This window comes from Solea senegalensis, linkage group LG6 (assembly GCF_019176455.1).
Source record: "Solea senegalensis isolate Sse05_10M linkage group LG6, IFAPA_SoseM_1, whole genome shotgun sequence".
NCBI lineage: Eukaryota > Metazoa > Chordata > Actinopteri > Pleuronectiformes > Soleidae > Solea > Solea senegalensis.
Window position 1 is genome coordinate 26,129,603 of NC_058026.1, and position 23,663 is coordinate 26,153,265.

At 42.8% G+C, this 23,663-nt stretch overlaps 1 protein-coding gene across 1 annotated transcript in view; it reads right to left on the reverse strand.

Annotated features, from left to right (window-relative positions):
- The window catches only part of LOC122770849 (voltage-dependent P/Q-type calcium channel subunit alpha-1A-like), a 143,529-nt gene that overhangs the window by 16,647 nt on the left and 103,219 nt on the right, over nt 1-23,663 (reverse strand). Inside the window, 7 exon segments of the mRNA XM_044028014.1 lie at nt 1,761-1,896; nt 2,671-2,780; nt 7,751-7,854; nt 9,765-9,872; nt 10,963-11,068; nt 20,961-21,057; nt 23,657-23,663. The exon segment at nt 23,657-23,663 is cut by the window's right edge and continues 121 nt beyond it. Of these exon segments, the coding sequence (XP_043883949.1) occupies nt 1,761-1,896; nt 2,671-2,780; nt 7,751-7,854; nt 9,765-9,872; nt 10,963-11,068; nt 20,961-21,057; nt 23,657-23,663 (668 nt within the window).

A 23,663-nucleotide genomic window follows, 5' to 3' on the forward strand; every position in this document is an offset into this window, starting at 1 on the left:
TGGGGGTGTGGTTTTGGTCTGAAACAGTGCGGCTGGAGAGAGCGTCAGTGAGGAGATATTTTGATCGGCTCTTTTGCAGCGATTAGGAGGTTTTTAATCATGAAAACAAGTTAATATATGTAAGTAGACCTCCATAACTAACATATATGTGACCATGAAAACCAGTTAATATATGTAAGTAGACCTCCATAACTAACATATATGTGTGACCTCCATAACTAACATATATGTGACCATGAAAACAAGTTAATATATGTAAGTAGACCTCCATAACTAACATATATGTGTGACCATGAAAACAAGTTAATATATGTAAGTAGACCTCCATAACTAACATATATGTGTGACCTCCATAACTCACATATATGTGACCATGAAACAAGTTAATATGTAGAAGTGAGCCTCCATAACTAGCATATATGTGACCATGAAAACAAGTTAGCCATAATAAGTAGACCTCCATAACTAACATATATGTGTGACCATGAAAACAAGTTAATATGTAAGTAGACCTCCATAACTAACATATATGTGTGACCTCCACAACTAACATATATGTAAGTAGACCTCAATAACTAACATATATATGTGTGACCATGAAAACAAGTTAATATATGTAAGTAGACCTCCATAACTAACATATATATATGTGTGACCATGAAAAACAAGTTAAAATATGTAAGTAGACTCCATAACTAATAATATATAGATGTGACCGTGAAAACAAGTTAATATATGTAAGTAGACCTCCATAACTAACATATATATGTGACCATGAAAACAAGTTAAAATATGTAAGTAGACCTCCATAACTAACATATATATGTGACCATGAAAACAAGTTAATATATGTAAGTAGACCTCCATAACTAACATATATATGTGACCATGAAAACAAGTCATATATGTAAGTAGACCTGACCATAACATAAACATATATATGTGACCATGAAAACAAGTTAATATATGTAAGTAGACCTCCATAACTAACATATATGTGACCATGAAAACAAGTTAATATATGTAAGTAGACCTCCATAACTAACATATATATGTGACCATGAAAACAAGTTAATATATGTAAGTAGACCTCCATAACTAACATATATATGTGACCATGAAAACAAGTTAATATATGTAAGTAGACCTCCATAACTAACATATATGTGACCATGAAAACAAGTTAATATATGTAAGTAGACCTCCATAACTAACATATATATGTGACCATGAAAACAAGTTAATATATGTAAGTAGACCTCCATAACTAACATATATGTGACCATGAAAACAAGTTAATATATGTAAGTAGACCTCCATAACTAACATATATATGTGACCATGAAAACAAGTTAATATATGTAAGTAGACCTCCATAACTAACATTAATGTGCGATAAGAGCATTCAGTGTCACCTTTAACCTCAGTCCTAACCAGGTTTGCAGTATATGGCGCGGGACAATAACAGGTTGGGTTGGTCATTGTTGTTTTCCATCAGCTGACCCTCAGTGACTTTGTTGAAAGCACTTTATGAGACAAGTCTCTTTACCTTTACCTTTACTTTGCTTCTGTTGTTAACTTCGCTTTCAGTTGACATGCAACAGACAATGTGTGTGTCTTCAGTGCTTCCTGTTTGGTCCCTCAGAGCTGATTTTGTGTTGTAATAAACATTTCATGAACTTCTGATGACAACCAGGAAGTGTACTGTTGAACTAACCTGGGCTCATGCAGGCAGGTTACCATGTTAGTGTTTGTCATACCTGTGGGTTGTGCCGGTTGTCATGGAGGTCATCAGGGTACGGTCCGTCTGGGCTCCAGTTACCCGTCTTCTGGAACATTTCCTGGGCTTTGGCCGTCACCCATGACTGGCTCTCGGTCATGCCACCCTCAGGAGGTCTGGCACACACACACATCAGGAAATTTGAAATCAGAATCACCCCCAATGAAAGATGTATTTGTGATGGGGCATCTATGATTTCTTATATTAAATAGCTGGCAAATACCTTTAGAAATGATTGTTGTGTAGGGGACTATTAAACCAACCATTCTGCCTCACTTTTCACCTGATCATAAGTTTCTCACACTATTTCCATGAGTCAAAAAAAAAAAAATGCTTTAAGGATCATAAACCTCTAAAACAAATATTCAGAGCCAGTTTTAAGCAACATGAATGAAAAATGTGTATTTTCTCAATAAAATATTTCTCTATAAATATTGTCAAATTCTGATGTTAGAAGTGTGAAAAGGTAAAGTTTGTGTGTCACACAGTTAAATAAATACCTGGACAAAGGAAATACAAATATTCGAGGGCAGACAATATTTAGTTTGATAAAATTAATAGATGTAGCATTTCTCATGATCTAACTAAAAGCTCCAAAGGCAGTAATTAAAACAAATAAGGATGATCTGGTTTCAGGCAGGTCAAAGAAAACAGACTTATCCCTGAGTGTGAGTTGTGAAAAGCCTTATTTGTGTCATTAATTATTTATTTGTTTGTTGCAGTGTAGGCAGCACCACTGAGCCCAAACATGAATTTTCCCCAAAATCAAGAATTCAAACTAAATCAGGAAAATGTGAAACGAGGTTTTAAGGAGCAACTTCAACAGACAGACCATTCACAGATGTATACCAACATTACTGTCACTGTACAGTGAATGCACACTGACTCACATGCTGTTGATGTTGTCCGGCTGCGAGCTGGGGGGGCCGTTCACGCCCTGCCCCCCCTGGCCGTCCTCAGGCGGTGGCTCCATGCGCTGAAACATTAATGGCGTTCGGTTCTGTGTGAGATACACGACATGGCCTGCAGGCTGGCATCAGGCACACTCAGGGGGGCAGACACAGGACACAAACACAGGATGCACTCGCAGCATGCACCCACACGGGGGCGCCACCAGCAAGCACACAGCTGTGGGTGTTCAAGGTAAAGTTCCCCAGCAGACGACTGATCGGAGACCAGCTGAGTTTAAGAGCTGTTCTCAGATCTGTGTCAGAGGGAAACTTGACCTTACAGCTCAGAAAACCACTCACACATAATAAAAAGACATTTTACTCAAATATGTTTTTCCTCTGCCAGGAGTCTTTGGAGTAAAATGTCATTTTTGTGGGTCGTACACTTTTGACACTGAACCAGGTCATGAGGTCAGGGTGCTTTAAATCCAGGGGGCTCCTGGGTAATGGAGTCCCTGCAGGAGTGACTGACTACAGCTAGTGTCATGACCCTCCACAGCCTGGGAGCTACAGGCTGAATGCTAAACGAGTGAGATTCATGTTCAAACCTCCTCAGGCATGTGAGGCTGATCTGAGCTGATCTGAGCTGACGTGAGCTGACGTAAGCTGATGTGAGCTGATGTGAGCTGATCTGAACTGATCTGAGCTGAGCTGAGCTGATGAGCTGAGCTGAGCTGAGACCTGATCTGATCTGAGCTGATCTGATGAACTGATGTGAGCTGATGAGCTGATGTGAACTGATGTGAACTGATGTGAGCTGATGTGAGCTGATGTGAACTGATGTGAACTGATGTGAGCTGACCTGAGCTGATCTGACCTGAGCTGATCTGAGCTGATCTGAGCTGATCTGATCTGATCTGAGCTGATCTGAGCTGAGCTGAGCTGATCTGATCTGAGCTGATCTGATCTGTTCTGATCTGAGCTGACGTGAGCTGATCTGAGCTGATCTGATCTGATCTGATCTGATCTGATCTGATCTGATCTGATCTGAGCTGTTCTGATCTGAGCTGGTCTGACTGCATGAATAATTCACTGCTAATTGCTGAGGGTGAGACAAATGTGTTTGCAGCTGCTTCTTAGACCCAGAATCTGTGAGTACACAGAGGTCAACGTAGGTCTGCACAACAGAACATCGTCATTGACCAGTGTCCATGACAGCACATGCACGTGGCCACACTGACCATGCACACTCACTGGTCATGGTCCATGTGGCACATTGAGACTTTGAGGAAAACAACAGAGAAGACGGTAACCATGTTTCCTCTGATCTTACCCTAAATTATAACCCAGCTCCTTATTTTACGGTTTATTTACGGTGAGTAAGATCTTTTCAAGGTAACGTTGGTGATTAAAACGTTTCCTTTAGCTTTAGTAGTTGTGTAAGTAGTTAACCCTGGGGATTCAACATGGCCGACAATTAAAGAAGTCTAAATGTAAGTCACTGCTGAACACTCTTCATTATTGACTGACAGTGACTGAAGTGTCAGGCTATACGTCTGCAGTGTGGTCATAACTGAGGGGCTGACATGTATCTGCTAAGAAGGTCAAAGGTTCTCTCATGTGTGCAAGGCGTGTCAGGTGACGTCAGCCTGATGCTTGAGATATTAGATCCTGATCAAATCCACAGTTTTCTTCCCAGATTCACAGAACATGTGACTGTTGGGCCTAAAGTGTTGGGTCAGAGTGTGTGATCTGATCACATGTATGTGTCATGGTTCCACACATGCTCGCCAGATCTTTCATTTCAATCCATTCCACTCTGTTGTCACAGCTGAAGTGTGGGCTCGACATGGACCATCACAGACACTGGTGGATATTTATGTCACCTCAGCAGTAAGTGAACATTTCTGCCAAATTCAACCATCATCATCCTTTGTTTACAACAAGGAAGTTGCTTTTCAAGGTCACCCTGCAACATGACATAGAGAAACATTATAAATTCAAATGAATGGGACATTCATCACAAGACAATAATAAAAGGATGTTGTGGGCTCACAGAGATCTTTCACCAGCTCATCAATAAATCCATGTGAACGTTTGTACCAAACTTGAAAGGATTCAAAGGAAATATTCCTTCATAAGGCAAAGTAGTCACAACAATCTCTGACCACTTCATCCTTCAGTTTAATGCCGTATTTCCACCGGCTCTACTCACCTCGCCTCGCCTCGCCCCGCCCCGCCATGGTTTAAGTAGTATTTCCACGAACAATAGCCCCTGGTATCCCCTGGAGCAGGTGCTAACAATAGCCCCTGGTGGTACTATTGTTAGCACCTGCTCAGCGGAGGCTCCAAAAGTGTGCCGAGTAGGTAACAATGCGATGATTGACGTCCGACACAGAGATCAAGTGAACAGTGGTGAACTGTAGATCACTTTAAACTAGTTGGTTAAACACTTGGTTAATGGTTAATCTCCAACAACTACCAGGAGTCTGGTGTATTTAGTGACAGTGCTCCGGTCATGGAGGAAGAACTGAGTCTAGTTACACTGAAAACTGCTGCTGGTAACTTTACAAGTCACTCGTCAGTGTGTGTGTGTGTGTGTGTCACGTGAAAAACCAAGTCACCGCAGTGTCACGCAGCCATGCAGTGATGACTCCGCCCACGTTGAGTAGGTTGTGGAGATGCAACCTAAACCGTGCCGAGCCGAGGCGAACGAGGCGAGGCGGTGGAAATACGGCACAAGTGAAGAAATTCCCTCAAGGTGGTCGTGAAATATTATGTTGAGATTGATGATTGAAGAGGAAAACCATGAGAAATAGGAATCTAGCAACTTGTTAATTTAAAGCCTCCAACATTGAATAAACAACACTAAAAACAGAGAACGTCTGCTCTAATCCTGTGCTGAGTCTGGTTCACCTTAACCACGGATCAGAGTGAACAAGAGACACTGGAAACTCCACTCAACATCCCACTGATCACCACAGACAGACAGACAGACAGACAGACAGACAGACAGACAGGGGGAATCATGAACACACACAGAGACTGGAGAAAAACAGTTGTTGGTGAAAGACACTTAGGGAAAAGTAGGGAGAGCTTGATAAGTCATGGTCTCATCGCGTCCTGGAAGGATAAAGGAAGAACATCAGAGGGACAGAGACAACGAGAAGGACACGACGAGGACACAGGACAGAGATTAAAGAGAGAATCAACACTCTGGTTTTCCCTTCTGACACATATTTAACTACAGAAACATTCTCCTGACAAAAACATCAAAGTATTTTCTATAGGATTTAACAAGTTTTTAATGTATTTCATTTCATTAATGTCTTATTTATTTGTTTTATTTGTATCTACTCTGTCTAATCTTTTGTCTCCTCATTATTATTCTTTGTTTCTGTCTTTATTTCATCGTTGTAATATTTCATAAAGAAATTATAAACGTGATGTAAACATATAACAACATACGTTCATGACGATTAAAGGACAAAGGACCAGGGAAACCAGCAGTGTCATCTGTCTTTAAAGGGACACAGAGACGATGTACAGACAGCGGGACAAAGTGAGACAGACTGCTGATGTGGACCTGTCCACTCATACAGTACCAGCACATCATGTGATCAACATCACTTTGCTGTGATGTGTCTCAGTGTGGACGAGGTCGTCCTCGTTCCAGCGTGACTGTGTTTAACTCATGTTTGGAGGCTTTAGATGAGAGGAGACGTGTTTAGCACACACACACACACAGAGGGGGGAGCGAGTGCATCTCAGGCATTCATCGACTCATCATCATCATCTTCATCATCATCATCATCATCGATATGTCAAACATGATCGACCCTCGTGGTCGCCATGCTCACAGGAGAAGCACAACCTTGTCTCCTGAAATGCTAACATGTACATTCCCACATGACAAAGACACTTTTTCAACCTCATAATCATAAGGAACGTGTTTTCAGGACCAGAATGAAGTCACTGATTTTTCCTCATCCACAAAAATATACACACGTCACACCTACGTTTGTAATACGGTGTGTGTTTTGTGTTTCTGGTTAGAAGACGACATCCTGCCAGTTTGAAATGAGACGGATCGTAAGTGTCTCAGGTGGACATAAAGTGACTTACAGGAAGCAAAGTAACGGCTTTAAAGAAATAATACTCATTAAACCTTGGAAAAGTAAAAATACAGAATTCTTTTGTTGTGACATGTAACCTCACTGTTTCAAAATAAAAGTCTGGCTGTGGTGTTAATGTTTGGTCTGTATCTGCAGTGTCTCCTCATGTCTGTGAGGACATCACTGGCCGAATAGAAGTGCACTGTTGACATGGACGATTACCTGTTAGTCTAGTTCTATGACGCTACGTTCTTGGTCAGTCTGGATGTCCTCTCTGTATACAGATCTATGTCAAGAATTCCAGCTCTGTACTGGGTTTCATGCCACTACCTCCACCTCCTGCCTCAAATACGTGTGAACTCCTTCCCTTTGGAATGGTTGACAGAATAAATATGACACAATATGTCAAAATATCACATTTAAATGTTAACAGATTTCTGGTTCACAGTCTTTATTTAACCATATTACCTTTAGTACCATAATAAAGTAGAGCTTCTTTGCATCTATCAACTTGTCATGTTGTCATTGCTTGTGGCATTTTTTGGCTTAAAGTAATAAATGTGATTTATGATAACCATCTCACTGTGTCACAAAATGAGTGCCTTGAGTTGTGTGGGAATGTACAGTACTGTCGATTTTAAAAGACAGGGTTGAGAAGGGAAACGCTTTTTTAACTAGCCAGAGAAATAAAAACAACTCGACGCCTCTGTTAGCAAGCAACGAGGAAAAAGAAGAAAGTGCCAGAGAAAGGATCATTTTCAGGTGACATGCTTACAGGGAACAGCACAGGCTGAGGAGGAAGTTGCTGAGAGTTTAAACGGAATTTAAATCCATAAGATGCAGCTCTTATGCTTTAAAATCCATAAACAACATTCGGTCTGTGGGAGAGAGGAGGAGGAGGAGGAGCAGGAGGAGGAGGAGGAGGAGAGAAAGTAGAGGTCAGTCTACATTCAGGACATTTCTACCTGTTCCTCACGCAGGGCCTGCAGTTTTTTGGTCTTGCTCTGCCGGTAGTATTCCATGATCATCATGGCGGCGTAGATTTTGCCCACTGTCAAGTCTGTGGCTGCTGAAAAAATGACAAGTTACCCTGCAAGATTAGACCCGAGCGAGATGGGACCCTGAGCCGTGGGGGGGGGGGATGGGAGTGGGGGACAAGACAAACACCTACACACATCACCATAAAAGTCACCATAACATGTGCACCAGCAGGAGAGACACGATCCTGTTTCATCCATTCATCTATCTGGGAAAATAACATGACACGTGATTCTCTCCGTGTCCAGATTTTTATTTTTTATTATTTGGCAGCAGAGACTTGCAGAAGGTGGAACCAGCTATAAAACGTAAACATTCAATTCTTCATTGATTGTTATTCTAATTGTGCATTTTATTATGAGAAAGATCTCAATATTTCAGGGTGTCGGTCTATGAAAGAAAAACATGACGATAAATACTTTCATTCAATTACAATTCATTTGAGAATTATTTTGAAATAAAGTGAAATAACCTTCATATATAAGAAAAGAGAAAGAGTCTGACTGGAAACAGCTGAGCTCGCTCACTGGTGCACAACAACAACATCACAACACTGTACAGTTACTAACACAACAGAAGCCAGTAGTCTTTTCACAGGCAGATGTTGCACCTGTAACTCTCTAAATGCTGTTTTCTAGTCATATCAAAGCTCATGTCGTATATTTAATCTAAGTCTTTATATTATGAAGCGTGACGACAAGGTAGCCACCTCACCAAGAAAGACACACACACACACATCAGACGACTGAGTCTCACAAAACAGAAGCTCAATCTTTTTTCTCATGTCTGGATGAAACATCTGTAAATCAGAAAAAACACTGAGCTTTGATTTGGTGCATGTTTTCAAAGTGGCATGGCTACAAGTCCACCAGCATTGAAACTTTCATTGAACACATATCCTATGCTCCTTTTACGTGACCTGGTAACAAGTCAACTCAAACGTTGCTGATAATCATGCAAAAGTCTACAGTAAAACATGCTAACAACTAAATCACCTTATTCTGAATCACTGTAGACCTTACAATAGAATAAGTTCTCAGTGTGGATCTGTTTTAGTGTCCTGTAGTGAAAAGACTTCTATAGAGGAGCTTCTATAGCAGGCACCTCCTGATACCAGGCCTGAGAGTGTGTGTGTGTGTGTGTGTGTGTGTGTGTGTGTGTGTGTGTGTGTGTGTGCGTGCGTGCGTGTGTGTGTGTGTTGTTGTCAAACATGATAGAAACACAGACAGAGATTCACCGTCTGTCCAGCACCATGTCAGTGTTTGAAACCTAAATGTTGGCCCCAGATACTATGACACCAGCCGTCAACTTAAGTGACCTGAAACTTGAGATTCTAACCATCAACCCCGAGGAAATTAGTGACCCTATAAATTGGTGGTGAACCTCCAGGCCCTTCCTTGGATATTCTTTCCAAACTGGACAACGTCCATCTTTTTGTAAGTAGCTCACATGAATATTGCGTTGTTTAGAGACAGTGCTTAATGAACCACTTACACCATGTTCAAGGTTTATTGATTATCTCACATGTCGCCAATATCCACTTTGGTGATGTTGACCAGTGTCGGGCAGATACAGACAGAGGATATCGTATCGACTCATGGGCTCTATACATACAATGGGGGCAGCCTATGGCCGAGTGGAAGGGAAGTGGGCTTGTAACCTGAGGGTCACCTGCTGGGATAGCAGTGTACCCGATCCCTGTTTGTCAAGTCAGTAAAAGTGCCAGAGAAATCATACTTTCATGTTAATAGTTGTCAGTAGAAGGAGAAATGGCTCTACAGCAACGGCTGGTGTGTATGAATGTGCTGAGTGTGTGTTGTAGTAGCTTGTTCAGGAGATGCAAAGCAGTGAATGACACTGACTGGTAGAAGCTGTCCTCTTGGTGAGTTGGTGATCGGACACAGAAACACCAGAATGTTGTTTAGTTTTCCTACGACTTACCCTTGTGTGGTGTGACCAGCAGGTCCAGCGTCTTCTGGGATAAGTTTGGCCAAATGGCCATCATCTCTTTTCTCAGCTCTGCGTCCATCTGGTGCTTGTCTGCACCTCCTGGGCACCACGACCATTACACACACACACACACACACATGGAATCAACATGACCACAACCAATCATACACAAAGATTGTCCATTCACACGCATACACAAACAACCAAAACAAAGCAAAACATGAGTGTTACAGTCGGCACAGTTTTGTACAAAAAACTTCAGACTGCACCTAAATCTGAGTCTGGAAAGGGTGTGTTGTCACCTCCCACTTTCAAGAGGCATGACCAATGTATGTAGATCACAACTGTGTTTAGCCTGCTGCTAACCAGTCGGGGGAAATTGCTGGCAGCCTCGGCTGTGTTCACCAGGGCTAACACTCTTACTAACAACACCTACAACACTGAAAACGTCAGTTTAGAAGAAGGAAGACAATTATTATTATTTATTTACTGCAGCTGTGAAGTTTTGTCACTTCAGCCCTTTTTCCACGAGCACGCCTCACCTCGCCTCGCCTCGACATGGTGTGATTATTTTGTGTTTCCATTAGTGACAGTAGTACCTGCTCTGGTGAGGTTCCAGGCGAGCAGAGTGCGGTCATAGGAAGAGGCGTGAGCAAGACGTCCGACACAAGAATGAAGCCGAACAATGCCGAACTGAAGATCAGTTAAAAATACTCAACAGTCCTAAAAACAATTACCAAGGAAATGTCTAAAGTCTAAAGTCTGTGCTCCGCTCATGGAGGAAGAGCTGCACAAATCTTTAATAAACTGATTCTGACGATTCAGTTACACTGAAAACCACAAGTCACTAGTTTGTGTGTGTCGCGTATAAAACGAGCCGTGAAGTGATGAGGTACTATAGTAATGGAAACACAACCAAACCGTTTCGAGCCGTGCCGTGCCGAGGCGAGGCGAGGCGAGGCGAGCTGGAAACATGACATTCTTCATTCAACAACCTGCCAACTGTTAGAGCCAAAGTGCTGGACCAACACTTGTCCTGACAGCCAGTATGGGCTTGGTGTGACCCAGTTTTATAGTCTATTGTTGAACAGTCACAAACATTGAGAGGTGATAGATCCAGAAAACTGACAGGAAACTCACTGAGACAAACAGACAGAGGTTAAAGGGTGACAGTACTTTAGGACCATACCCTTCGCAATCTTTATATCCAGTGCTGTCCTGATCAGAGCCATGAGGGTGGAGTTAAAATGCACCGTGTTGTCATCGGCAACCGGCAGATCCATGCGCAGCAGCCTCTGTGGAGAGCCAGTCAGGGTGAGAGGATGAGAACGGGACTGGTCCCGGCTAAAGGGCGCAGTTCCTGAACCTCCAGGAAGGGGGAGTGGGTCGGGGTTTGGAGGTGTGGGGGTTGAGAGAGCTCCATAGACAACAGCCAATTTGAATTGGACTGGATTTGTCCAGGTTTAATGTAAGAAGAGTGAAGAGTTATCTAGTCTCACTGTAGTTCTACTTTATTTTTTATCTTCAAGAGGTTCTTGTGTTCTGACTGTTGAATGTAAGTGATTTTTTAGTGCATGTATTTACAATTGCAACAGTGTGTAAGAAACCTGTAAGTTTGTCCAGTGATACTCTACATGACAGCACAACTATCCAATGAGGGCCATCTGCTGCTAAGCAACCGTGAGAGCTGAAAAACCACAAGGAAGAACATTCAGAGCCAAAATGGCCCCCGACCCAACCTGTGCCCATGTTCCCTAAATGTGTGAATGCGTTGGTGCATTGACACATCTCTGTTTTTACACACATACAGTAGATATATAGATATACTGGGACACATACACCTCAGTCCACCTCCACTAATCACAGCCTAACACACCTACTCACACACAGGTGTTTCACAGACTGCAATTAAGGGCGCTTAATTGCAGTCCTTTGGAGACAAAGTTGACTGGGGAACAATAACAGTATCACTGGTGTAATTCTGCTATTTCTCAGGAGACTGCTGTTTTTGAAGTTAACTAAGGCATCTGCTATAGAGCTCCCCCTATCTGTATGGAGGTTCCCTGTCTTTACATGTCTATACTCAGTAAAACCAATGGAGAAACCTGTGGATAGAACGACACAAGCGCAGGCCACCTGATGCCGCTTGCCCGTTCCTATCCTGGCATCCATTGGCTTTGCCTACGAACATGAGCGTTGGGCACTCACGATGGGCAAGCACGGTAATACAATGGCGGTGGGATTGTGTACGTGCGTGTGTGTCCATGCATGCCCAGAGCCAAGTGTGCGGCAGGCCGAGGGCATCGGCCAACATCCATAACGCTCGGCAGGAGGCAGGCAGGAGGCAGGCAGAGCTCGATGTCGCCTGTAGCCATGCGACAGAGAGCGCGGGATAGCATGCAACACCACACACGATACGCCCCCGCTAGGAAACCAAAAACCCCACATACTCAGACACAGAACATGCAGCATGCCTGTACTTCACGCCCGGAGTCTTCCCGCCTCCCCATCCCTCTACCACCCAATCTCCTTCAAAACCCACGTTCACAACACAAGCAGCCGTGCATCCGCGCAAAGAGAGTATCCTCAGCCTACGTGGATTGATCCTATTGACTGACAGATTATCTTATGTTTTTTTGCTCTCTATCTATTTTGACATTTGTTGTTTCCCTTAAGTCAAATTCAACAATAATGTTTGTATTTATATCGAGTCAAGATCTCTCTCAATGCCAAACGGGTGCAATGTCTTTAGAGGGATTCAGAGTTAGAGAGGAGTTGTGGCATATTCCCTGAAAGAAGAAAAAAAACCATAGAAGAAGATCAAAAAGGGATGACCGATGTTGTTTCTGTTGTTTTGTTTTGGACCAACCAGTAGTAGTAGTAGTGGTAGTAGTAGTAAAGGGTAAGGGGAGGGGGGTCTATCAAAGGGGACACATGGTCAGGACAAGAGTTAGTTGACTTAAACTCGGTGAAGCTATGCTTGGTCATGAGATGCAGTTACAGATAAAAAGGGAAATGAGGGGGAGAGAAAACATTTAAAGAGAAGAGACGTGTTGTTGTTGTGAGTAACAGAGAGAAAACTGAGTGCATGTGTGTAGAGAGGAGAGATTACAGAACAGGACAAGAGATACAGACGAGGACTAAAAACAACACTGACATAAGTTTACTAAGAAGAGGTCAAGTTCACAACCCAAGCGAAGGTGAGGCTTAGTGTCCACTGAAGGGAGGATCAAAAGGTAGCCACAGAGTGATCACTGTCAAAAAGGTTTCACATGTTTAACGTCACCTTTTCTATTCCAACACAAAGACCAAGGAAGTTCCTTTTAATGGACTTTTTTCTTTCTGTGAACTTGTGTCAATGAATACTTGAAGGCTCTGATGGCTGAAGTATGTGATGACGGCCACTGCCAAGACAATTGGACAATGTGAAGATGAAGAAGAGGACAGAGGGAGGAGAGGTCAGGTGGAGACAGAGCAGAGGGACTCAGTGGATGCAGAGGCAGAAGGACAGAGGAAAAGAGATATGCATCAGAAAGGTGACAACAAAAATGAGTAAAAGATGAAAAAGAAGGAAAAACTGACACCCAGGTGTTTGTTTGCTAAGGTGTATCTGTCGATGCGCAGGTCTGTAATGTTTTCCTGGAATATTTGATTTAATCTGTGGTATTAACAGGTAGTCACAGGCATGTGTACCTGCCTGCCACGCAGGGCTCACTGGCCTGCCTGTGCTCCAGTAGACCACAGTCTGCCTGTGCTCCTGCAGACCACAGCCTGCCTGTGCTCCAGTAGACCACAGTCTGCCTGTGCTCCTGCAGACCACAGTCTGCCTGTGCTCCTGCAGACCACAGTCTGCCTGTGCTCCAGTAGACCACAGCCTGCCTGTGCTCCAGTAGACCACAGTCTGCCTGTGCTCCTGCAGACCACAGTCTGCCTGTGCTCCTGCAGACCACAGTCTGCCTGTGCTCCTGCAGACCACAGTCTGCCTGTGCTCCAGTAGACCACAGCCTGCCTGTGCTCCAGTAGACCACAGTCTGCCTGTGCTCCTTTAGACCACAGTCTGCCTGTGCTCCTGTAGACCACAGCCTGCCTGTGCTCCTGTAGACCACAGGCAGGCTGTGGTCTAAAGGCTTCCAGTGTTCTAGGGGTGGAGCTTTGACATGTTTAGAGGTGTGGCCTGTTATTCCTAGCTTTTCAACACACAGATTACCCTACGGTTAACACATCTGTCCAGCGTGTACTCCACCTACACCTCCGCTGAGACTGACCCTCCTGTGGAGGATAAATATGGATAAATATTTGTATAAGACAATAAACATTGAGCATCCTGATCAGCCACAATGTCCTATTTTACACACTTATTTTCATCCACTGGATTAAGGAGAATGTTTTTATTGACAATACAACTGAGAATTTATCACTTACTGCAACTAAAATTCCCTCTTCAGTCCTTCTGCTGAAACACTGAGATCCAATTATTCCAAAATTCCAAAATATATTCAGTGTTGTCAGTGATAAGCACTTTTCCCTGTTTCCGCGATGATGACACAATATTTGCAAATGTAACGATCCAAATTTCACAAACTCTTTCCTCTCCTCCAGAGCACCTGAGCCACTACATCATCTCTACAGCAGCCGACCTTTAGCCTTTAGGTGAATCTGGATGTCAGTGAGAAACAGAAAGACAGAGTGGACAACAAGACAAAGAGACAGCGGTTGCTGAAATGCTTGACCCAAATCTTTTCCCTGGTGGTCTGGGGTAAAAAGAAGTTTCTCAGGTATAAAAAACACATGTATCTCACGTGTGAAAGCATCCTAAAAAAGACAAAAACATTCAAATAATTGTGCCAGAACTTTTCCTACTCGTTGTATTCCATTTACACAGCGTGTGCATGTGGAGTCATGTGGGCGTGTGTGTTATGTGCACTACAGAGCCATCCACAGGAAACAGAGACTCAGAGGACTGAACACAGAACACCCTTGCCGGTCCTTCTGCACCTGCATCGTTAGCAGAGACTTGCACAGTGTGAGAGATCTGCTGTTTGCTCTAAAGAGTTTGGTTTATGTAAACTATATATTTTAGCAGAAGCATAAATGAATGGAATGATAATGCAAAGTAAATCAGCGATGAGCAGCACAAATCATTTGCAGGATATAATGAACTGCAAATAATCAGACACATGTGGCCTGATGTTAGGATTCATTTGCATGTACTTTAGATTTGTTTTGCTTTGCACATTACATTTATTTTATTCCTAATAAAAGTTCAACTAAACTGACTTTAGAGACAGGATTACAATATAAGCATAGTTAATATTCCATGTACCTGTACTACTAAACAAATACCAATTAAACTTTTCATTCTTGCTTCAATTCATTACAGGCATGTGGAGATACTTTGCCTGTGTGTGTGTGTGTGTGTGTGCTTGCGTCCGTGCAGGTTGCAGAGGGACAGGCAAAGTCTCCCCTGTTCCCTCAGTCCTGCGGCCTGACGGGAGGGAATCAAAGTGAAACAAAAAAGACCCACTAACACTCCACTATCACTTCACTTCACTGCACGATGACAGAAAAAAGCCCAGGAGAGAGGACAGCGCTCACCACCACCACCACGGACGCACAATGAGAGGAGGGAGGCAGGGGGGTGAGGAAAAGGAGGGAAGGCTAGAGGTGGGAGGAGAGGGTGTCCTCCCCAGCGATGGGAGGATGGAGATGGGAGAAATAGAGAGATAGAGCGAGAGTGGGGGCGGGTTTTGGTGGAGGGGTAAGGTGGGGGCTTAGTCACCTTATAGGCCACCCGGCGGACACCTTCTTCCAAGGCCTAGCGACACATGTGTCTTAGCATCTGATACATGTCTGTAACTGATCCCGCCAGCTGGGTGGCCACAAACAAACACACACACACACACACACACACACACACATTCACACGCCAACACACACACAGACACACACACACACACACACACACAGACAAACGCAGACAGACGACGAGAAAATTAAAGAAAGATAAAAAACAACATGGAGAGGAGGGGGGAGAAGGCAGAGGGCGGGAGGACGAGGACACAGAAGAGGAGGAGTTTCAGGGAGGAGGAGACATGAGGAGAAACAAATACACAGAGGTTATTTTCTGATCGCTGTGAATATGTGGTTGAGACAGAGAGAAAGAAAAAGAGTGTGTTTGTTTCACGGCTTCTACTCTGGTTATTATCAGAGGAGAGAGGAGGAGGAGGAAGAAGAGGGAAAGGCTGGAGGAGGGGGTGTTTTTGAAGTCTAGTTAGTTAGTTAGTTAGTTAGTTAGTTAGTTGAGATAGCGTTCTATGCGAGGTGAAAAGGGGACCTGGGTTTAAATTGTTTTGGGTGTTGCCCTCTTTCTCCGCTCGTATAGAAGTGGCAGCTGAAAAGCAGCGCTGCAGACGAGTCAATGCAGTCCATCACTGAGGGGGTGTGTCCACCAGGAACCTCTGCTCACACATGCATCTACACATGTGACTACTATTCGTGATAATGGTTATTGTAGATGTTTGGCTTTCAGACAGTCAGTTCATCCACTTCACAAAAAAGAAAAATGTGGTTGTTAATTTAAAGTTTATTAAATCTGCTACCTACTTTAAATAAAACATCTAATGTCATTTTGTGAGGCCGTGTGAGCGCTCTGATGTTCAGATGATATGAGACACGTTGACAGTCAGTGTAGAGCTGTCTGCACTGTTGGCCATGAAGGAACCACAGCTAGAACTCCTGTCTTCTATGAGTCAGGGGAGCAATTGTTTTACAAAGTGAAACAAACTTGAGTTTCTGTCAGAAAAGACTGACTAAGGTGAACCAGAACTTAACCCTGACCCAGACTCTTCTTCGGTTGCCTACAACACTTGTCATAGAATTGTTCCTGTAAAGATAGGATTGTGATGACTAGGATGTTTGTAACGTTCCCGAACACTTGGCAGTACTTCTGCATGCATTCAGTCCAGTATTATCTTTTTTTTATGATTTAGATGAACTGACCATGTGACTTTTTCTTTAGTTTGAGCCAAAGACCAAAGATTTTAAAGCAAACATAGTGATTTGTCCCCTGACATCACAGGGGACGATACAGAGGTCAAGAACCTAGTGGGCACAAGACTGTTTAATGTCCCTGCCCCAAAACCACACACTCACTCTCACACACACACAGTTGGACATTCATGACTTGAGGGGACATTGCATTGACCTAAACCACAATTACTACTGGCCTAATCCTAACCCTGACCTTACCCTAAACCTAACCTCAACCTAACCTTAAAACATATCTTCACCTTAAAATCTAGTCACAAATGTCCCCACAAGGAAGACAAGTCCCCATAACGTGACTGCGTAAACAGGTCCCCACAACATTAGTAATACCCGCACACACACACACACACACACACACACACACACACACATGGATATTCTGCCCCTGTCCTTCGTCAGACGCTGGTCACAATACTTGAGTAATTCAGCTGAACTCTATGATGAATGAATGATGTGCTCCCTGTCTATACAACAAATGCACTCCATGTTCTTCAGTGTTTGCTCTCAGAGATGGTTTCATTCTATATTGTACAGCAGAGGTTCCCAATCCCAACTTTGAAGATTTCCTTGCTTTAAACAACCGTGCTGTGCATTCAGCGAGTGAAGCATGTGTGCCGTCATATTGGCCATGTTTGGATGAAACCTGTGGCGGTTGCTGGTCTTTAAAACAGGTCGTTACTTATACATACAGTCTTACATCACTTCTGCAAATGAACAACTGAAACAAGCAAACGTGATCATTCTGTAAAACAGAGATGCTGTAATAGTGTTTTTATTTACAGTGTATCTGTAAAGCTGTAAAGCGTTTTTATTTACAGTGTATCAGTAAAACTGAGATGCCGTAATAGCGTTTTTATTTACAGTGTATCTGTAAAACTGAGATGCTGTTATTTACCTGAAGATGCTGTAATAGTGTTTTTATTTACAGTGTATCTGTGAAACTGAGATGCTGTAGTAGTGTTTTTATTTACAGTGTAACTGAGATGCCTGTTATTTTAAGTGTATTTTTTATTTGTAAAACTGAGATGCCTATGCGTTTTTATTTACAGTGTATCTGTAAAACTGGAGATACCGTAATAGCGTTTTTATTTACAGTGTATCTGTAAAACTGAGATGCGTAAGCGCTTTTTACAGTGTATCTGTAAAACTGAGATGCGTAAAAGCGTTTTTATTTACAGTGTATGTAAAACTGAGACTGTAATAGCGTTATTTACAGTGTATCTGTAAAACTGAGACAGCGTTTTTATTTACAGTGTATCTGTAAAACTGAGATAATAGCTTTTTATTTACAGTGTATCTGTGATCGTAAAAGCGTTTTATTTACAGTGTATCTGTAAAACTGAGATGTAATAGCGTTTACAGTGTATCTGTAAAACTGAGACGCTGTAGTAGTGTTTTTTTTACAGTGTATCTGTAAAACTGAGATGCTGTAATAGCGTTTTTTATTTACAGTGTATCTGTAAAACTGAGACGCTGTAATAGCGTTTTTTTTACAGTGTATCTGTAAAACTGAGCGCTGTAATAGCGTTTTTACAGTGTATCTGTAAAACTGAGATGCTCTAATCAGTATTAAGCGCTTTTTATTTACAGTGTATCTGTAAAACTGAGATGCCGTAATAGTGTTTTTATTTACAGTGTATCTGTAAAACTGAGACACTGTAATAGCGTTTTTATTTACAGTGTATCTGTAAAACTGAGATGCTCTAATAGCGTTTTTTTTACAGTGTATCTGTAAAACTGAGATGCTGTAAAACGTTTTTATTTACAGTGTATCTGTGAGCAGCTGTATAGTGTTTTTTTTACAGTGTATCTGTAAAACTGAGACGCTGTAATAGTGTTTTTTTTACAGTGTATCTGTGAAACTGAGATGCTGTAGTGTTTTATTTACAGTGTAGTAAAACAGATGTAGCGTTTTATTTACAGTGTATCTGTAAAAACTGATGCTAGCTTATTTACAGTTAAAACTGACGTAGTTTTTATTTACAGTGTATCTGTAAAACTGAGAGTGTATCTGTAACTGAGCGTTTTTATTTACAGTGTATCTGTAAAACTGAGACGCTGTAATACGTTACTTTACAGTGTATCTGTAAAACTGAGACGCTGTAATAGCGTTTATTTACAGTGTATCTGTAAAACTGAGATGCTGTAAAACGTTTTTATTTACAGTGTATCTGTAAAACTGAGACTGTAATAGGCGTTTTTTTAGTGTATCTGTAAAACTGAGCGCTGTTTTACTGTATCTGTAGCTGTAATAGCGTTTTTTTATCTGTAAAACAGTGTATACTGTATCTGTAAAACTGAGACGCTGTAATAGCTTTTTACAGTGTATCTGTAAAACTGTAATAGCGTTTTTACAGTGTATCTGTAAAACTGAGATGCTCTAATAAGCTTTTTTTGGTGTATCTGTAAAACTGAGATGCCTAATAGCGCTTTTATTTACAGTGTATCTGTAAAACTGAGACGTAATAGTGTTTTTATTTACATGTATCTGTGACACCAGCGTTTTTTACAGTGTATCGCAAAACAGCGTTTTTTTGGTGTATGCTGTAAGCGCTTTATTTACAGTGTATCTGTGCGTGTACAGTATCTGTTTATTTACAGTGTATCTGTAAAACTGAGATGCTGTAAAGCGTTTTTATTTACAGTGTATCAACTGCTTTGTAGTAACAGTGTTCTGTTATTTACGTATCTGTAAAGCTAGCCGCTTTTTTACAGTGTATCTGTAAAACTGAGCAGCTAAATAGCTTTATTTACAGTGTATCTGTAAAACTGATGATGCTCTAATAGCGCAGTGTATCTGTAAAACTGAGATGCCGTAATAGTGTTTTTTACAGTGTATGCTGTAAAAACTGAGATGTATTTTTACATGGTAATAGCTGCTTTTATTTACAGTGTATCTGCTAAAAGCAGATGCTCTTACAGTGCTGACCTAATAAGCGTTTTTACAGTGTATCTGTAAAACTGAGATTTGTAATAGTGTTTTTTACCATCCTGATTACAATTCCTTAAAGGACTTTGTTGGAAAACTAAAGGAAACTATTCTTCTGGGACTATTTTAGTATTCATACAGTCTGCTTTGTTCACAAAAATGTGCCATGGAGGCACCAGAGTCTACCTCTGCCTTTCTTCTGTGTCCATTTGTGGGTTTGTTTTGTTTGTTCACAGGATTTTAGGGAAACAACTTCATGGACTTTCATGAAACTTTGTGCAGGGGCGGGACATAGCGCTCCAGACATCACATGACACACCGTTTGATGACACCATCATGTTGGCAGGAACAGTTTCAGAGTCAGAGTTCTCTGCACACTTTAATTCCACGACGACAGAATGAGCTGCTCTATAGAGACGCTTAGTCATTGCAATAACAGAAGAAACAACATATCAGAGTGAATTAACGTTGGATAATTATGTGATATTAAGTCATCACGACACAGAAAGTGTACGACTGTGGTGATACATTTAAACTTGTCCATGACTGTTTTGTTTATCTTCACATCTATGGATTTGAACAGTGTGAGTTTCTGCCAAAATGGTGTTGTTTTATTTCCAATTGTTGCATGACAGGATCGTGTGACATCAGGTACGAGAGCTCTATGGATCCATTTAGGTGTGGATCCGGATAGAGGAGCAGATCCAGAAGCTGGAGTGGAGATATTCAACCACTGATGAGCAGACTGTTGGGCCTTGATGGCACATGGCTGGAGAACACTGGCCTGAACGTAACCCCGCCCTCCTCACTGTCACTCACACCCAAACTCAAACGAGAACGATGCTGGACCGTTTCTGCCAAGGCAAAATTAGACAGCAAGCAGAAATAAAGAGGATGGCTGAGCAGAGTGTGGACTCGAGCATCTACATGACACTGAAGTCAAAGTGAAAACATCAGTCAAACTCCACCTCATGCTTCACACACCACGACCAGTGTGTGTCTACACGTGTGTGTCAGTGTGTGTCACATGTCTGCATTGTCCCAAACATTCTCATCGTCATGTCAGAATGCAAAAGAAATGATTCACTGGTGAAATGAGCTTAGGAACAACTGAATGATGCAAACCCAAACAAATCATTTGTTCTACAAGTGAAAGAGAGCGACATTCATTGCAGTCTCTGAGAGGCGAGCAGGTTGTGTTTGGTCCAAACCTTGCAGGCCACCCTATGAGGGCATTTCTTGCCAAGGCCCAGGGGAGGGGAGATAACTCGCAATAAACTGTACATATCCTTATAATGTATGCGCCCGCTGCAAGAGAAGTACAAGGAGGGGAGGTTAGACAAGGGAACACACAGCTCACAAGAGAGAGAGAGAGACAGACAGGCAGAGAGACAGACAGGCAGAGAGACAGAGAGAGACAGAGAGAGAGACTTATAAAGTAGGCCAAAGAGAAGTACAAGGAGGGGAGGTTAGACAAGGGAACACACAGCTCACAAGAGAGAGAGAGAGAGAGAGACAGAGAGACAGACAGAGAGAGAGAGACAGAGAGAGACAGAGAGACTCAATCTGGTACAAGGAATGCCCAATTATTACAGAAAACCTCCACATCATCAACAGACCTACTAGACCTGAGGGAGGACTACAGCTCCTACCTATAGACCACTCCAGACCTGGGCAACAGCAGCGACCTGAGGAGGGACTACAGCAGCTCCTAGACCTGAGGAGGGACTACAGCAGCTACTAGACCTGAGGAGGGACTACAGCAGCTCCTAGACCTGAGGAGGGACTACAACAGCTCCTAGACCTGAAGAGGATCAGTGGACCTCAATGCTGCAATAAACCAGCTGAGAGAAAAAGCAACAATCCACTAAAATGAATATTCCAATCCCAATCTGGCTCAACATTTTTAAAACAGTAATCCAACCAATTGCATTATATGGTAGTGAAATATGGGCTCCATTAACAAACCAAGACTTTTCTAATTGGAACAAACACCAAATAATGCATGTAGATCTGAACTGGACCAGGTCCTGCTCCTTATTGACATCCAGAAAAGAGCCGTCTCGTTCTATAAACACCTCTAAACTAGTGACCCCGCCTCTGATCACCACCAAGCCTTACAAAGCCAAGAGAGCAACATAGAGAGGAGTGGCCTCAACCAGCTGGTCCCTCCCCTGCCTCATAACACCCCCCAAAATATCTGGACCAATCAAATGAGACAGACAGAGAGACAGACAGAGAGAGAGACAGACAGAGAGAGAGAGAAACAGACAGAAAGAGAAACAGACAGACAGCGAGACACAGACAGAGAGACACAGACAGAAGAGAACAGAGAGAGAAACAGACAGACAGACAGAAAGAGAGACAGACAGAGACACAGACAGACAGACAGAGACAGACAGAAGAGAAACAGACAGACAGAGACACAGACAGAGACAGACAGACAGAGAGACACAGACAGAGAGACACAGACAGAGAGAGACACAGACAGAGAAACAGACAGAAAGACACAGACAGAAGAGACACAGACAGACAGAGAGACAAGACAGAAAGAGAAACAGACAGAGAGACAGACAGAGACAGACAGACAGAGACACAGACAGAAAGAGAAACAGACAGACAGACACAGACAGAGAGACACAGACAGAAAGAGACACAGACAGAGAGAAACAGACAGAGAGAGAAACAGACAGAAAGAGAAACAGACAGAGAGACACAGACAGAGACACAGACAGAGAGACACAGACAGAAAGACAGACAGAGACACAGACAGAGAGACAGAAAGAGACACAGACAGAGAGACAGACAGAGAGAGACACAGACAGACAGAGAGAGAACAGACAGACAGCGAGACACAGACAGAGAGAGCAGACAGAGAAACAGACAGACAGAGAGAGAAACAGGCAGACAGAGAGAAGAGACAGAAACAGACAGACAGAAGAGAACAGACAGAGAGACACAGACAGAGAGACACAGACAGAAAGAGACAGACAGAGAGAAACAGACAGAGAGAGAACAGACAGAAGAGAAAAGACAGAGAACACAGAGAGAGAGACAGACAGAGACAGACAGAGAAACAGACAGACAGCGAGACACAGACAGAGAGAGAAACAGACAGAGAACAGACAGACAGAGAGAGAAACAGACAGAGACAGGCACAGAGACACAGACAGAGAGAGACACAGACAGACAGACAGACAGAGACACAGACAGAGAGAGACACAGACAGAGAGACACAGACAGAGAGAGACAGAGAGAGACACAGACAGAGAGACACAGACAGAGACAGACAGAGAGACAGACAGAGAGAGACACAGACAGAGACACAGACAGAGAGAAACAGACAGACAGACAGAGACACAGACAGAGAGACAGAGACACAGACAGAGAGAGACAGAGAGACAGAGACAGAGAGAGAGACACAGACAGAGAGAGAGAGAGACAGACACAGAGACAGAGAGACACAGACAGAGAGAGACACAGACAGAGACACAGACAGAGACACAGACAGAGAGACACAGACAGAGAGAGACAAGAGACACAGACAGAGAGAGACAGAGAGAGAGACACAGACAGAGAGACATAGAGAGGAGGAATAAAAAGAAGAGGAGACAAAGAAGATAAAAAGAAAGGTAGATAAGGAGAGAACATTGATTTACTTTCATGCTCAGTCGTACAAACACACTTGTTACAGAGGAAGAGGAAGAGGAAGAGGAAGAGGAAGAGGAGATTCACTTTCATCTCAACTGTGGTCAAACTGCACCGTTTGAAAAAGAAGGCAAAAGACAGGTCAGTTTTAACTGACCCTTGACCTCAGTTGTTCGTGGCGGTCATGACTCGAGGAGAGAAAGTCTGGGTTTAAGAATAACTCCATGTGTGTGTGTGTGTGTGTGTGTGAGACACTCACCAGGCCG